We start from the raw sequence: 18,809 nt of genomic DNA on the forward strand, positions 1-18,809 counted from the left end.
CTAGTGTAGTTAAACATCTGTACTGAATAATGATTTAGTCAAATAATAAAATATTTACAAGTGAAGAATTCTAAAATGAATATCAGAACTTTGATTAAATATTTAAAGATGAATATTCGAGTCAAGTTGTAGCCTAATACCGTAACATTTTTTTTGAATTTTAAATATTTATTTACAAAAATAATTTATTTATTTCGGGGTGTGACTTAAAACACAACACAACACGATAGTCCACTTTTCCAAAAATAAAAATAAGTATATAATACAAATATCTTTCGTGTGTAGAATCAATCATAAATAAAAATAATAATAATTTTTAAAATTGATTAAAAATTGGTTTAAGTAATTTTCTCCCCTCCTCGAGGAGAAAGTTTTAATAGCAATGAGAAATTAACAATGAACCATACATTATTCACGTAACATCAAACAACTCTATTGAAGGATAAAAATGACATTTAAAAGCTGTATAAAAATAAGGAAAAAAAAACCTTATAAAGAAAATAAGAGCGGAATTATTGAACCACGAACTAAATACAATATGTCTTTATTCCGTTAGTTGATTCAGAATCGCCTTTAGAATAATTAAACGGAAACTATGTTACTGTTTAAAGAGGTATTATATTTTACTCTCACATAAAACTCACGTAATGATGTACAAGGTTTTATGAGTAATCAAAATTTTCAAGGATAATTTGAATTATTGTTCTATATTTTGCGTTTTTATTTATAACCGGATCTGTATTAATTACAAATTCATATAAGCTACTTATAGAGTACAAAACAATTTTAAAATATACTCATTAAATATTTAAATTGTTAATTGAGTGATTAAATATTGTCTTATAATAATATTAATATTAATTGCTATTATCTACTATTGTAGATTTATTTAAAATTTTCAATTTGAATAATTAAGAAATTCGTGTAATTTTTAATTAAAGTTACCGTTTTATATATGTATATTATCTTAATGTTTGTATTTAAATTAATCTCAATCCTGTCTTTTAAATGCATTTTTCAAGTATATAAGTTTTAAAATATGTGAATTTCTCATGTTCTAAAAATTATTAAAAATTAATTAATTTTTAAATTATTGCTAAGATTATTTATATAAGAATTTAATTAAATCACTTCGTAGTTTTATGTATAACTTTTTGTCGTAGACTACTGTTTAATTTCTTTTAATAATTACTGTACGTATTGTATGTAAAACTCGCATAATAATGTACAAGGGTTTATGGCAGATTTGAATACAATAATTGTTGAACATACACAGTAGACAGCATACATTCTAGAAAATGAGTTTTTAACTTTTTGATTTCTGAACCCTTCTCGGAATAACGTTTTTAAATGAATAAAATAAAATTACAAAAGAAACCAGTTAACTTATATAGAAATACATTTATTAAAATAGAAGTAAATATAAATATATATATATAGTAATATATGTGTTTCTTAACCAACAATTTCACTCAATAATACAAAATTAAGATAATAAGTTGATTCCCAAGCCCTTCCAAGCTTCCAATCTTTGAAAACTTTCTACGAACTTCTTGGAGGTCCTTGGATTCATGGTTAAGAACCATTATTCTAATGTTCTTGATTCCACTTATCAAAAAAGTTTACGTAAATAACGTACGCAATGGAAGGATTAAATAAATCCGATCGACAAAATGTAATTATCAGATTTTATATTAAAATCGCGTCAGTAGAAAATATACAGTTAATCATTTAGCTGCAATGCCACGGCATACATCATACAGCATCATTTCAAGAGTAGAGCAAGGGAAACATACAGGAATAAAAAAAGAAAGCTCAGTTCGAAATTTCACACGGACATCCTATTTAGATGTTTCAAAGGTAAAGAAAACCCGGAAAACTTCACGTAGGCAGACCGTTGGCGAAACCGAACCCACGACAGTGTTCAGTGGTTGAATGTAAAGTGACTCTCAAGAATCGAAAGTCCGCTCCGAAATATACGTCGAAGCAACTTGCTACAGAAAACCCTTCTGCGGAAGCTGCGTGATGGAGTCTCAAAGGCGTCAAATAATCTCGGCGTGGTTATGGACGATGAATCCTATTTCATTTTTGACTGAAGTAAATAATCTGGTAACAATCATTATTTCACTAAAGAAGGATTAGATGTGAATCCCGAAGTCAAATTCAAACGGCACTCAAAGTTTCGTCGACGCTTTCAGTTTGACTGGCAATCGGTCTAAAGAGACGTACGTCCACAGGTCTTCGTTTTCCGTCATGGTTCTCTATCACGAAAGCGGTGTATGGCAACAAATGAATTCAGAAAAGGCTAAAAAATACTACCCTGACTAAGGATATGTCTTCTTGGACGGACATGGCCATCACCCATTATGCTTACGACATAGTTGACAAGTTGAACTATTACAGAATTCGATACATCTCTCATGATCCAACATTCCAAACGTTCCAAAACTGATATCGATTGAGAGATTTTGGTACCAACTGAAGCAAAAAGCTTATGAAAACGGCTATGAAACTGAATTCGAGAAAGAGTTAAAAGACAAAATCAAGGCCAAACTTTACCACTTCAAAGCTGACCACTTCCGGAGGTTAATGGAACGAGTTAGACTGAAATTCAAATTTTAAACAACTTTTAAATTTGTGGAAATTTTTAGTAGACACAATCTTTATTATACAGAATTTAAAATTAGATTATTTTTTTATCTGAAAGAAAAAATAATACAATTTGCAATGACTAAAAAAATTTAAATAATTTCTTACTTTTAAATTTTTAATTTTTATTCTTATATATTGTTAAATGTCATCATAAATTTATTTTAGTAAAGCAAAAATACTATTTGTACTGATACATTAGAAGTAATATTAAATTCTAACAGTATAAAAAAATTAATTATTTTTTTACTAGATTGCGTTATAATAATTTAAAAAGAAAATATAGTCGTAGAGAATGACTTTTTCATTGCATTTTCTATTTAAGTAATTTATTTGAATACCTTAAGGAATATTTAGATGTAATTTCTAACAGTGAATTATAAAATTTAAATATTTTATAATACTTTATTTTCAAAATTATACTAAAATATATATATTTTTTTAAAGTTGAATTTGATTCGAAATCAGATGAGCTAATCTAATGCCAGAAGGGATTTGGATTTTCAAAAATCTGAAAAGATTAGTTTCAGACTTCTTAATAACCTTCTTCCGTAAAGGGCTCTTTGTTATCAGTTTTTTTTTTTTTGACTAACAATTTTACAAATAGGATATTTTGTATAAAATTATATAACTTTACAAATAATAAAAGATATTTATTTTTCATTATTTGGTTCATACTTAAGAATACATTAATTAAAAACTTCACGTAATAAACATGTTCCAAGTAAATATTGTTTCAATAAAATAGCAAAAATGTGGATATTTGGAAGGAATTTTTACACAGTTTTTCTTACAAACAATATTTAATATTCTGTGTAGATGAGTTTATATCATGAAAATGTTCTTCTGATATCTTTAAGGTAGAATATGAGTCTGATATATAAATACATTTTTTATATCAAAGGATAAAAAGTTTAAATATTGGCTAAATAAAACTGACATATCTTCATTCAATTTACGTTTTTATTAGGTGTGAAAACCAAAAGATAAAATCAAAGACCATCAAAAGTGATTCTTATACCGTTGTCATTAATACGTTATCAATCATATTTGACCTTTATGGCTCCTTGCCAATTCCGCAACTGGAAAAGAATAGAAAAATAAAAAGAAAAAAAAATGGTAGAGAAAGAGAAAAACAAAGACAAGAATTCTTTCATCAATCACTGGATATAAAGATGTCTCTGGTGTTTTAACAATCGAGGTGAACACATTGGCCAATCAAGTCATCTGTTCAGCCTCTGGTAATTTGTATCACGGTCTACTTATCAACATTTTTTTTCCTATACTAACACTATCATAGATATAAAAAATTATATATACAATATCTATATAGAAATATTCATATCTCTTTTCATTTCAATGCAAAAATATGTTTTCGTTTAGTATTTTTAATACCCATTTCAATTCTGATATATGCAAATTAATGACTTTGGTGTAACTCGTAATTGTAATATTATTATCTCTGCATTAATTATAGTATTATTGTTAACTGTAGCAATTATTAAATGATACGGTAATTAATGTTATGACGTAACAATGTAAAGTAATTATTAATTGGTGAATATTCCTTATGTTAAAAAAATTTATTACATAGTAACATTTTTAAAAGAAATTTTAGCTAATGAATTTTTATTATGTTTTATAAGTTATATAGACGTCATGAATGTTTAGTATCGCAAAAGTGATTAATGTTTATGATGTCGAATAAATTTATAGATAAGGTAATAAAGACTTATACCATGCAGCGAAGCGATGTTTAAATAAATAAATTAAAATCTTTTAAAGGTTATAATAATTGTTTTTAATATTTTATTTGCTATCTTTCAGTTTTAATTTACGTTTTGGAGAATTTTCAACGCTTAAAACTGATGACTTCGTTATATCAAAACGTCATCGGTGTATGACGTCAATGAAGCAGACTGGCAACGATGATGCTAACGAATTACATCATTCGGGAGAATTGCCAGTTACCAACACTTTGAAATATTACGTCATCTAGGGTAACTCTAATAGAAGATTTTCATTAAAATTTGATTATTTTTTCTTACTCTACAGGCGATAGATAATATGTAGAGTATGTCTTTGTCACGACAACGAATGAAAAAAAAAAATGTCGCGAGAGTTGACTTAGCACGAAATTGGGCAGATCCAACAATTTATCATTCATTAAAAAGTCTGGTGCGGCTTTAACTAACTTGTAAATTAAATTATAGTCAACCAAAATATAATTTTTAATATAATAAATTGAAAAGTGAAAAAAAGTTCATAAGCAATTATTCACAACTATCCTATGTAAAATTTAATATACGCTATCATATTGTGTTAAAAAATTAATTAATTAATTTAAAAAAATAAATTTCGATATGTATTAAATTATTACATCAGAGTACAATATTAAAATAATATTCTGATGTAATCATTTATTAATGATAACATGAACAATTTCCTTACTTGTTTAACAAAATTTTAAATTGTATTTTAAAATTGTAAAATATTATTAATGCTAAATTTATTACAATAAAATAAAACTTAAATTAATATGCATTAACTGTTACTCTTAAAAAAATTAATTTGTAAGAATTTAGTAAAAGAAATGTTTAGTTAAATGTTAATTTTTTTTTCATTATCAAACAGAAAAAATTTGAGATAGAAAAAAAAGTTTTTCTGTCATCAGAACAGCAATGATCCGTGAAGATTATACTGTTGTGTTTCTGCAAGGATCTATAGATTTAAGTTAATGAGAATTTTTTGTTGAAAGAATATTAAAAAGTGAAAAATAATATTTTGAGAATGTTTAAGCGTATGTTAACTAATATTAAGCTTTAATATATTTTAAAGTAGTCAATTTTTTTTTAAAGGATTTCTTCACTTTAGGCTATTCTAAAAGAAAATCTAGTTTAGTATCGTGTTCTACTTTATGACGACAATAGATATCGCTAAAAGTTCCAACGACCTAATCAAGAAGCTTAACTAATCGATTTGTCTCAGGTGAGCTTCTGAGAAATTGAGTTGCCTTTTGACTATCTATTATCGTTACCATAAGGCTGTAAGAAGAATACCATTCAGTTCAGATCAGATATATCAGTTTTAGGTCTATTATTTTCTAATTTCTTAATCCTTAGTAATTACTTTTTCCCCCTCTTTCTATATAAGCACATTTATAATATCTATAATAATTTTCTGTTTCTTAATAGCGTAAATAAAACTTTCTCAAATATAAGTTAAATTAATGAGTTTCACGAAAGAAATTTGTTTTAAATTTCGAGTTTTTAATGTGATAAAATTATGATAAAAATTTACATTTTTATCATAATTTTATTAATACTTAATTTCATTATATATGTAAAGAAATGTAACTTTATTATTCTTGGTGTTTATATACAGTGAAATGTTGAAAACATGCAACAATGTGATGCTTTCTAATTGACTAATGAAGCATCTGATCATCTATTTTGAGAATAATTGTATTAAAATTTCTTCTTATCTGCTCGAAACGTAAAAGATGAGATTGAACTAAAGAATAATACAACATAAAAATAGATAAATAAATTTTATATAAAAGAGACTATAATATATTCAGCCTCTGGTAATTTGTATCACGGTCTACTTATCAACATTTTTTTTCCTATACTAACACTATCATAGATATAAAAAATTATATATACAATATCTATATAGAAATATTCATATCTCTTTTCATTTCAATGCAAAAATATGTTTTCGTTTAGTATTTTTAATACCCATTTCAATTCTGATATATGCAAATTAATGACTTTGGTGTAACTCGTAATTGTAATATTATTATCTCTGCATTAATTATAGTATTATTGTTAACTGTAGCAATTATTAAATGATACGGTAATTAATGTTATGACGTAACAATGTAAAGTAATTATTAATTGGTGAATATTCCTTATGTTAAAAAAATTTATTACATAGTAACATTTTTAAAAGAAATTTTAGCTAATGAATTTTTATTATGTTTTATAAGTTATATAGACGTCATGAATGTTTAGTATCGCAAAAGTGATTAATGTTTATGATGTCGAATAAATTTATAGATAAGGTAATAAAGACTTATACCATGCAGCGAAGCGATGTTTAAATAAATAAATTAAAATCTTTTAAAGGTTATAATAATTGTTTTTAATATTTTATTTGCTATCTTTCAGTTTTAATTTACGTTTTGGAAAATTTTCAACGCTTAAAACTGATGACTTCGTTATATCAAAACGTCATCGGTGTATGACGTCAATGAAGCAGACTGGCAACGATGATGCTAACGAATTACATCATTCGGGAGAATTGCCAGTTACCAACACTTTGAAATATTACGTCATCTGGGGTAACTCTAATAGAAGATTTTCATTAAAATTTGATTATTTTTTCTTACTCTACAGGCGATAGATAATATGTAGAGTATGTCTTTGTCACGACAACGAATGAAAAAAAAATATGTCGCGAGAGTTGACTTAGCACGAAATTGGGCAGATCCAACAATTTATCATTCATTAAAAAGTCTGGTGCGGCTTTAACTAACTTGTAAATTAAATTATAGTCAACCAAAATATAATTTTTAATATAATAAATTGAAAAGTGAAAAAAAGTTCATAAGCAATTATTCATAACTATCCTNTTAATATGTGATGAATGGAAAACAAAACCAAAACACTATAATGTGCATGACTGAAAAAAGTTTATTTTTAATGATTTAGAATGTGCTAATATTCATTAAAAAATAACAACTTAACAAATATGACATGACTAATTTATAATCATTGCTAAGTGACTAGTATTTCATTAATGATTTTATAAGTAATGAGAAACTATTTTCTGTGGACAAATGAGATGCAATGTGGTTTTCAATTGATGGATGTAGGTTCCAACCAATAAACAAACGTGGGTGTATCTTAGTTTGTTTACAGTAGGTGCCAACTTATGATAAATAGACTGTAGACCTATAATGGCAGCATGAACTATACATGGTTCACAAAAATTATTGCAAAAATGCAAATAATCCTTCACTATAGGACGATCTAAGTTTTTGACACAGTGAAAAATGAATGAAAACCTTGTCTTATATGTGAGTAAATACAGTATTTATCAATACTTACTTGTAATGTCAGTATAATGATGTGATCTAATATTATTTATCATTTATATATTGTAAAACAAAAATATTTTTGTATAGAGAAACAGAAGGCATACTTTTATAAAAAAAGATTTTTTATTTTTTAAACCTTGAAAATTGGAATCTGTAAATGTCTTTTAATTTGAAAACTAATTTTGTATATTTTCAAAAATTCTTTTAAATTTAAATATTTATTTATGTGAAACATTTCTATGAAATTATTTTAATACTAGCAGATGAGCTGGCATTGCTCAGGCAAAATGTAACAATAGCAAAAATTAGATTATTAGAATATAGCTGATCTTATCCATTTTTACAGGGTGCAAGAATTAGGTTCACCTTCTTCCGATACTAATTAGAGAATTTTTAGATGGGTCTGAAAACATGTTTGATATCTTGCAAAAAACTGCATTTAAAAGAGTACAGTAAAATCTGAATTCAGATTAATCTTTTACTTTCTCCCTCTCCTCTGTGGAGGAAATTTCAGAAAGTCTGTTCTTTGTCTACATTCTCATGACATAGCCTAACTGTGTACTAAATTTCAATTTTCAACTCTTAACCATTTGGGCTCTGCACTTAATGTTGTTGTTGTTATTATTATTAAAATTATACAGTAGACATATTTTGAAACTTCTTACAATTACAAAAAAAAATCTAAATATGGATATACATGTGCATATATTCTAATCTAGATTAAAACTTCTATATCTACTTCATCAGCAAATTATTCTTTCGCTCTTATTAATATTTGATGATTACTGCCTGTAGTGCACTTGAGGTACTCTTCACATTAACAGATGTATTACTTAGAATTTCAATCACATTACCGCTAGTTCTTGCATTTATTTTTACATTTCAATTAATGAGTTAACTCTGGAATTTCTGTTCCAATTAACCTCACTTAGAAATTTGCGTTTGTCATAAAATTTTCTCCGAACGAAATAGGTAGGAGTAAATCTTATAAGAGTTTACTTAGCGAAAATATCAATTTTACAGATTCTAAAATTTTATAACACTTTTAATATTTGTATTAACAATTACTTTATTTTATAAAAATGAATATAAAAAAAAAATTATCCAATACTTTAAACTTACAATAATACAATTTTCCTGAAGGCAATAAAAATTCAAAATTTTAAAGCTTCAAAAAAAAAAAAAAAAATGTTTTTGTGACTGCATCTCTTCTTTAGTCGTCTTTGTTTTCTTTCTCTCCATGATTAAAGTCCCAATAATGTTCACCATAACCAGATTTATGATCTCCCCATCTGACAGCTACACGTGATGTTGGACCCTTTCGTGCTTCTTTTCTTTCCATAAAATGACCCGAATTTCCTTGACGGTAACCAAACTCGTAAACCTCTGGTCCGTATACATTCAGATAGCTATAAAGAAACAGAAAGAAAATTTTATTATCTCTGATAAATAATTCCTTACTTTTATTTGGGTTAAAAGTCGCTGTTTTGAATTTTTGCCTTCCAATTAACGACGTTCGTATCAAATTAATTATCCTGTGATTTACATTCTAATGACAATACTTTAAAAATTCAGTAATTAATTTAAATGCTATTAAAATTTTATTATACAATTTAATAATTTAATATGAATTGAAGTCATCAAAACTAAATACAACTTAATTTTTGATATGACTCATAAATGATTGGAATAATAAATAATATATATTCTATTTTATTATTTATTATTTATTCCAAATGATAACTGAATTAATAATTTACAGAGTAATTTTAATTTTAATGAGCCTTTTCGTAAACAAACGGAAATTTCATACAATCAGAGTCAATATAAAAAAAAACAAGTGTACAGTACTTAAAACAAAGTAGTTAATAATGAACAAAGAAACAAATAATTAATTAATTTGTTACTTTACTCAAATTTAAATCTACTTAAAAGAATTAAATCAATTATTTATTTCTTATTTAACCAATCAGAAAACACAAATCCGATCCGATTTGAAAATGGCGACCTTTAAATAATTAATTAACAATTAAATTTCAGAAATTTAATTAAAGGTAAAATTCGTTCGTTTTGGATTTAAGTGAGTTAAAAACATAATAAAACGTATTAAAAAAAGCGACTAAAATTTTAAACAATAAAACTGGTTTAATTGAATTTATATCGAAATAAAAGCCGCACCATCTGTAACTACTTTAAACTTTTAATGTGAAGTTTCTTATATATGTTATGAATGACTTGACTTTTCATAAATGAGTGAAGATTGAAATAATAAGAATTAAGAAAAGAAAGAAAGAAAAAAAAAAACAATAAATTTTTATTTTGTCGAACCATGATAATATTGGATTTCGTCACTAGAAATTGGTACTCAACCGTAAAAAGTAAAGAGAAAGTGGAATTCAGAGCTTATCAAGTTATACATAATTTAGATTTTCATTGAAAAAAATTGACTTTTCTGTAAGTTATTACGTATTAAATTGCTTTTATATTAATATTTTCAATGCATATTATGCATTAGTGACATTAACAATGCCCGCTAGTTATAAAACATTTGTTATTCGCCGCTTTTCGGACAATTTCGTACGAATTTGATCAACATCTGATGATATTTATTAAATTTAATAATGTTTATTGTTATTGTATAATGTAACAAATTCAATGAAATGAAATGATAATTTTAATTAAACATTTATTGTAAATGTTAAATAATTTTTCAAGTATTCTTCAATATGCATGATGCATACATAATTATGAATTCTTTAAATTAATTCATTAACAATCTTATAATTTATATATTTACATAATTTACAAATCTTTAAATTAATTCTTGATTAATATCTTTTTAACATTTATTAATTGACATAACTAATAATTCGATGTTTTACTGTATATTTTTAAATAAAAATTCTTTTTATAGTTTGTAAAATAATATATTTTTTTTTTTCAAATTAGTTTAACGAATTGAATATTTTTAAGATTACTATTTACTTATTTTAGATCTTATTTGATGTAATGGTTGAGAACATACCTCTTCAGTAATGTACTGTATAAATCGACTTTACTCGTTTAACGTTTGAATTAGCTTGATCTAGTTAAATCACTTAAATATAGGACTATAACTAGGTGCCAACTATCAGTTATAGTGGCACCTACTTGTTCATTTAAGTGATTTTAACTATCTGATAGATCATACATTAAAACCTAAATTACTATAAATTGAAAGCAAACATTTTAATACTATTTAGTTTATTATTCTTGTCTTTTTTGTCATTTTTATTATGCATTTAATATATTTACTGACATTTTCTGTAATTACATGTTAAAATTTATTTTATATATAAAGCTAAACTGACTGAGATTTTTAGTGTAAACATTATAATTATCATAAAAATAATTTTTAATGTCCTTTTTTTATATCAACATCGTAAATATTTAGAAATTAGGGAGGAATTGCAGCAATAAAATTAATTTTCTGACAATAAGAAATATTCAATAATATTCTTATCTTTCACTTTGTCTACACACTCATTAAATTGTAAAAATAATTATCTTAAGTGAGAGATAGATATTTAATGTGATTTTTAGAAAATATGCTATTAAGTAAGTCTCAGTAGCAGCAGTTTATGACTGCCTTTAGCAATCAACCTATAGTGATGCATTAGAAGTTGCATTGTTTAAATGGATTTTTCTTCCTATGGATACACTCCGATTAGGTTTGGAATGCTTAGCTGCGGTGTTTTTCCTATCAGATATCATTGGCATTTCATGGATAGGAAAATCTCTTCAAACAATAAATGTTCTTCCACGTCACTGGAGAATGCATTAGGATAGTTCGCGAATAGAAACAAATTAATCAAATTTTTTAGAAAAGATCTGTAATAGAATTCCATTCAGCAAAGAGGTTTGTGTTATTTCTGGAAGGAACACTTTGCTTATAATAACAAATTTATGCTGTTTACTGTTTTTTTTTAAATCAAATTATTATTTACATTTGTGTTGTAGTATTTACTTATGTGCTATATTATTTCCATTCAATTTTAATAACAACAAATTAATAATGATGTTTTAATATACTCTATATTTACAATAATTATTTCTAATTTATTTCAGATTCATGATTCTCCTTTTGTAAAAGTACTTGTGTTTACATGTTGAGTAAGTATTAAACTTCTATACATTTATAACTATGATAAATTATCAGGTTTTTTCTAAATTGAAATTAAAAGTATAATTACTACAGATTATCATCATTCTCATACATTAAACTGAATAGTAGAAATAATAGTAGAATTGTCATATTAAAAACCTTAATAATATCTATAATGGGAAAATTATAATTTAAACATTTTAATTATTTTATAAAATTATTCATTTTATATAATTTAGTAATTATTATATTTGAAATGCTACACTGATATTTATCAGATAATTATTTTTAATTGTAAAATTTTTATTTTCTAGCATAGTAATGATGATTATTATTAATGACGATTAAAACTTAATTCGTGTAGAATAAATTAATACTAATTAAAACATTACTTTATGGTAATTTCAAGAATATTTACTTTCAGAATAATATACAAATTATTAACGTTTTACCTGAAATGCTTGTTCGTTTTTTTATCATCAGGTTCAGCTTCAGTCTCTTTTTCTTCTTGGTGATTTTCTTTATTTTTTAACAAACTATAGTCACTACTCGATGCTCCTTTTGAAGGTTCTTCAGGAGAGTTTTTTGGTGTATCTGGAACTTGTATTGTAATTGATTTACTATTCAGTCGTTTTAACATACGATATGGAATTTGTATTATTACATATGTTTCTTCTTCGCTTTTAGAACAACGTGAGGGTAAGATATTAATCTGTAAAATAATAACTTTAATAATAATAATGTAATTTATTAATAATCGCATAGCTGAAGATGAAAAATTAATCTTCACATATGTAACTTTGATAATCATTTATTTAAATGATTACTATTTAAAAAATTAAATAAATCATTATAATATGTTATATATTTTAAAAACTATTTGGTTAAATTGATTAAATTTTTAAAATTTTTCTATATAGTAAAACTTGTTCATAGCGGAACCTTAATAAAACGGAAACCTGCTTAAATAGGAAAAATCCTTTAAACGATGTGATTTTCTGTGTTAAAAAATATCTGTTCAAAACGGAAACCTGCCAAACTAAAAAACCTTGCGAATCCGATTTACACAGGTTGTTTACACTGTATACATTTATATGAAAGATGGGATATTATATTGCGCTATTTACATAAAAGTTTTTAATATTTAATTTTGTAAAAATAATTGTAAAAAATTTTTATAATACATATACATTTTTCAATTACGAAAATAAAAATTTTTAAATATTAATTGTTATTTTGAAAATAAATAATATTCTATTTCATTCTATTTACTTCTGTAAATAGAATTAAAACAATTATTTTACGAAAAGTAATAAAAGTTTGGTTATTTAATTTTATAATAAATCTCCGTTGTTGAAAAGTAAATTACGAAAACGAAAGTGGAAAAAAGTAATTTATCATCAAAAATCTTACCAAAAAGAAGAGGATGAAGTAAGGAGATATCATTGTGTCTGACACATCAGACTTTTCCTTATTTCTCATCGGAATCATTCTTCAGAAACTAATTGTCGTATACCGGTGCGGCTCTGTTAATGATAGGGAGAGACAAATGTAACTAGGCAAGATTCGCACGCTCTTACATTATAAGCTATTCTACGTCAAGGGTAAAATCGTCAAATGGTTTGACGAATGCTATAGGTGCTTATGTTAACGATTAAAAAAAAAAACTGGTTTCAATAACAAGTCGGAATTCAATTTAAGAAAATCGACTTTAAAGAAAAAATGGCAATTTGCTATAAGTGTTCTACTTTTAGAAACTAAAAATAAGTGCTGTTTTCTCAAGTGAAAAGTATTTATTATAAAAGTATTAAGTTTAAAGTATCACTTCCTAAACGGAAAACCATTTTAAAAAATGAAAAAAAAAATATTATTACCAACGTTTCTTTAAATATGAATATGCAGAGCAAATTTGCACATCTTTTTATTTTTCTTCTTTTTTAATATTTTTCTTTGAAATTGGATTCTGTAAAGTAATCGATATCAATCATATTATTTCAGATGGTTTTGAAAATAAACTTAGCTGCGGCGTTTTTCCTATCAGATATCATTGGCATTTCATGGATAGGAAAATCTCTTCAAACAATAAATGTTCTTCCACGTCACTGGAGAATGCATTAGGATAGTTCGCGAATAGAAACAAATTAATCAAATTTTTTAGAAAAGATCTGTAATAGAATTCCATTCAGCAAAGAGGTTTGTGTTATTTCTGGAAGGAACACTTTGCTTATAATAACAAATTTATGCTGTTTACTGTTTTTTTTAAATCAAATTATTATTTACATTTGTGTTGTAGTATTTACTTATGTGCTATATTATTTCCATTCAATTTTAATAACAACAAATTAATAATGATGTTTTAATATACTCTATATTTACAATAATTATTTCTAATTTATTTCAGATTCATGATTCTCCTTTTGTAAAAGTACTTGTGTTTACATGTTGAGTAAGTATTAAACTTCTATACATTTATAACTATGATAAATTATCAGGTTTTTTCTAAATTGAAATTAAAAGTATAATTACTACAGATTATCATCATTCTCATACATTAAACTGAATAGTAGAAATAATAGTAAAATTGTCATATTAAAAACCTTAATAATATCTATAATGGGAAAATTATAATTTAAACATTTTAATTATTTTATAAAATTATTCATTTTATATAATTTAGTAATTATTATATTTGAAATGCTACACTGATATTTATCAGATAATTATTTTTAATTGTAAAATTTTTATTTTCTAGCATAGTAATGATGATTATTATTAATGACGATTAAAACTTAATTCGTGTAGAATAAATTAATACTAATTAAAACATTACTTTATGGTAATTTCAAGAATATTTACTTTCAGAATAATATACAAATTATTAACGTTTTACCTGAAATGCTTGTTCGTTTTTTTATCATCAGGTTCAGCTTCAGTCTCTTTTTCTTCTTGGTGATTTTCTTTATTTTTTAACAAACTATAGTCACTACTCGATGCTCCTTTTGAAGGTTCTTCAGGAGAGTTTTTTGGTGTANTTAATTAATTAAAATATATAACATATACTTCGTTAGCACTTATACATGAGTAGTTCAGACTTTTTAACTATTTGTTACAATATAGATATGGTTTGCGTTTTAAGTTAACAAATAAAATATATTTGAATAAAAATGGAAGGTCTGAAATATATAAAAATAACATCTAAACTACTTAATTGAGCAGTTTCATCAAGAAGCACTATTTGCACTTCGTTCCTCAACAAACAGAGCGATTGACCCTCTGTTATTTGCACAGTCAGTGCTCCGTTTAACACCAACACAAATTAAAACTACTCTTATCTTTTAGAAGAAAACACATTCAAACTTAAAGATGTAACTCATTTTTCAAAGAAGCGGTGTAAAAATTATCACGAGAGAATGGCTAGTAATCAAGGCAATTGTTTAAAATCTATCGAAATATTTTGGTTTTTGTTTTCCAATTGACAATCGATGAAATTTGGAGAAGTAAAGTTAATGAGAATGTCTTTATTGATTTTTCTCCTACAACGACAATTAATTTCTTTCCTTATAGATGTGCATGTAAAGGAATAGCTTCATTACTTCCGCCGTCTTTACAGTTTTCTTCTTTGTAGACAATGTAACGATAGACAGGGTAACAAATCACTTCGCATCGGAAATTTCCAAATTTAAACTGCCATCCCTATATTTAATTAAGAAAAATATACGCTGTTTTTCTCTTTCGTTCGAAAGAAAGAAAGAAAAAAAAATAGAATGCTTGATCGTTTAAAAATTGATTTTTTTTCTTGTTTTTTTATTTTAGAGGCTGCCTGATCTGGGAGATTTTGAGAAATTCTGTTTATCCAAGAAATAGAAGTGTTTTATTTACTTGACGAATGCATTCGTCTTGAAGGTAGAGCATTATTCGTCCGGAGAGTGTGTCGCTGAGATACGCAATGGATAATTTGCTAACTTGAACAGTCCAAATGGCAGGCAAGAGAAACGGTAAATCTCAGCTTCACCTTTTCTCTCTTCGTATCTATTTCCTGTCTTTCAGTCAACTTCCGTTCCCTGTAGATCTATTTCCGATTTCGGGATGATTTTCTAACAAACACTTCCTTCTGTGTTTTTCCTCATCAATCATCTATAACATGATGATGATGATGATTTTGTTTAAAAAGTACTTCTCATTTAATTATAAAATGTCGAATTATTATAAACCTGAAAAAAATTGTAAATTTTCATAATAATTTTTATTATGAATTTAATTATTAAAGTTATAATAAAAGCTTAAGGTTTGTTGAAGAACTTCGTTCATTCAAAGAAGAATTTACTCACTTTGATTTGCCTACCTAGAAGTTATGGCAAGATTAGATTTGCTGAAGTACCGTAGAAGGACATTTTAATAAATAATTTTGCGTCCTTTAAGCTGTTGGCATCCGTCAAAATGTTTTGTAGGCCTATTCGAGAATGGTCAATGACTATTTGAAGTTTAGTATTAATTGAATTTTTTCTTACCAAATAATATAAAGTTAAATCCATTTTATAATTTTATAATAAAAAAATTATCATATACATAACTTATTTAGGTATAATTTACTCTATATTCATAATATATAATACTTTTTATAGAATAAAACAATTACAAATATATTTGATAATTTATTAAGTTTACTTTTAAAATTTTTATTTTGCTGCGTTTTTTATTTACTAGTTTTATTATAAAAAAAAATATAGAATTTTGTTTTAGAAATAAAAGACTACGAGAAAACGTTTTCTACCAATAGAATTCGCTTTTAAAACCGATAAATTGAAATATATGTATAGGTTAAAATTATAAGTCATTTTGTCAGTGCATTATCAGAAAATCTATAGCAATTGAGGTACAGGATGTTAATAATAACTTACCCTATCCACATCCTCATGAGCCATCAACTGGACATGTTTATGATAACTAGCGATTCGCCGTGGACAACAGCATTCTCTCTCACTGTGTCTGCTGGAGCTCAATGTTCGAATGAAATCCAGTGTCTTATCGATTGCCCTGGTCTGTCCTGCTGGAAGTAGGGAGTACACAGTGGAGGTCTGTCTTAGACACATGTAGGCCTGTGTGTGTTGTGGTTAAGGTGGAATCTACTGGATTGTACAAGGATAGACTTATTGTCGTAAGTATGTATCTAAAATGTTCACTTCATACCATCTTAAGATAGCGTAAGTTGTTTCAATACCTCGGCGGGTTAGCGAATTCGAAGGACAGTGCTGTTTCCGAATTGGTTAGATAGTTAAAAACTAAAATTTCTAAGCTTTGTTAGGTTTAAGATAATACTATGTGGATAAAATTAGTTTCGTTAATGGCTTATAGTGATGTAACATATTGTTAACGATTTTAATCTTTAATAGTGTAGATAGAATGCTTTCCCAGTCTAGACACGTTAAATGCTACTAGAAGCTATCAATTCAATTGCTAGAACGATTCCTTCTTACAGAACATCCTAGTGTTTTACTATTGTTCATAAGCCTTATAATTTTACGATACGGTTCAGTATTATCATTTTGATATATATATGTATATCCTCCAGCATGATACGAAGACTTGTCGTTATGTTTAGGGGAGAACGAGTATTATATATTATGTTTATCTATTTTAAGAATATAATTAATTATAAATTCTTGTCGAATATTTTATTAATTAAGAACAATATTTTATTTTAAGAACGTTTTATTAAATTAAAATTAAAATTATCGATCAATAATATATATTTGTTCTATATAAACACAAAAGATTTGTATATAATTTATAGATCGAGTCGATTTAAAGCATTTACTCCTCTTTAAAAAAGTATACATTTTATAAATTCGATTTTCATTATCTTTATTTAATTGATGTAAATTCTGCTCTTAGTTACAATGAAGATTGATCGTTATAATGATGTAAAAAGCATACATTCATTATCACACTATTAATATACATGTATACAGTATATAAATATATCTTGTTGAAAATTGATAGTTATATCTCATTTAATCTTTACAACTTAATTTCAAAATCCTTAAGGAAATTTTATTACTGATTTTAGAAAGAGTGCAGTAATATTTGCAATTTGTTGCATTTTTTATTAATGGTAAAGTTTTATTTGCAATAGTCGGATTGTAAAATTTATCGAGGATAAAATCGTTATAAAAAGTAGCTTTATTTAATTTATTATTTATACTTTTCTTATCTAAATNGACAACTTTGCCCGAAGATGTTGTCACTTTTATAAAGATATTAAATTTTAAAAAAGTTCATTACAAATAAAGTTGTGAGTAAATTTTTTGTGTCTTGAAATGTGCATCTGTCTAGCAAATCTTTTGAAGATATAAGAATACTGGTTCATTTATCAACTTTTCAGAATATCAGCATTATCGAAGCAAGAGATGATTCAATGGAGTATCTTTTAGTTTGAGAGGAAATTTATATTCTGCACTTGTTATTTATTATTAGAATATGCTTCAAGTTTCTCTCCAAAAATCAATATGGTTCGATTTTGAGTTTATAACATTCATTGCATATGCTGTAGTTCTTCGATAAATTTCATCACTATAGAATTTATTGTTTTGTGAAAACTGATTCGTTTCTAAAGTAAATTATATTTGTATATATTTTTACTCATAAATTGGCTAGATAAATGCAATCTACGGAACGGAAGATTTCTATTTTTGTAACAAAATTAAAGAAAAACAGAATTTTTTTTTATGGTCGAAGATTAGATTTTTATCAAGTTTTAAAACTAAAAATTGAAGTAGTTTAACGTTTTTATCATTTTTAGTCTAAATTTTATATTCTAAAAAGTAAACAAAAAAACATTAATATAGTAAATTGTGTTGCATTATTAAATATTTATCTAAGTCGAGAAAAATTTTATCTTGAGATAAAGTATTA

At 25.5% G+C, this 18,809-nt stretch overlaps 2 protein-coding genes across 12 annotated transcripts in view; one reads left to right on the plus strand and one right to left on the minus strand.

The window, feature by feature from the left end:
* LOC111619738 (suppressor of lurcher protein 1-like) overlaps positions 1-18,809 on the plus strand; it is a 115,825-nt gene that overhangs the window by 11,400 nt on the left and 85,616 nt on the right. For 5 of the 9 annotated variants that reach the window (XR_002755810.1, XM_023361544.1, XM_023361546.1 and 2 more), the window contains exon 1: positions 16,836-17,056. The exons of 1 other annotated variant lie outside the window; for it this stretch is intronic. The gene's annotated coding sequence lies outside the window, so the exon portion shown is untranslated. Of the gene's footprint in view, positions 1-11,860; positions 11,906-14,288; positions 14,344-15,710; positions 15,893-16,835; positions 17,057-18,809 lie in introns of those variants that run through there. 3 more of the 9 variants (XM_023361541.1, XM_023361542.1, XM_023361540.1) reach the window with 3 other exon arrangements.
* Positions 8,958-16,922, minus strand: LOC111619747. Of its 3 annotated transcripts, XM_023361562.1 has the most exons (5): positions 16,796-16,898; positions 16,226-16,347; positions 13,311-13,423; positions 12,350-12,609; positions 8,958-9,162 (listed from the first exon to the last, which is right to left on the minus strand). In XM_023361562.1, exons 3-5 carry the CDS (start codon positions 13,386-13,388, stop codon positions 8,967-8,969), a joined length of 534 nt encoding a protein of 177 aa, XP_023217330.1. In that variant the 5' UTR covers positions 13,389-13,423; positions 16,226-16,347; positions 16,796-16,898; the 3' UTR covers positions 8,958-8,966. The 3 variants fall into 3 exon arrangements, with proteins under 3 accessions (XP_023217330.1, XP_023217332.1, XP_023217331.1); XM_023361564.1 differs by lacking the exon at positions 16,226-16,347 and having other exon boundaries at positions 16,796-16,922; XM_023361563.1 differs by lacking the exons at positions 16,226-16,347; positions 16,796-16,898 and having other exon boundaries at positions 13,311-13,502.

The sequence above is a fragment of the Centruroides sculpturatus genome, unplaced genomic scaffold (assembly GCF_000671375.1).
Source record: "Centruroides sculpturatus isolate CEXI.00-Female unplaced genomic scaffold, Cexi_2.0 scaffold88, whole genome shotgun sequence".
Taxonomy (NCBI): domain Eukaryota; kingdom Metazoa; phylum Arthropoda; class Arachnida; order Scorpiones; family Buthidae; genus Centruroides; species Centruroides sculpturatus.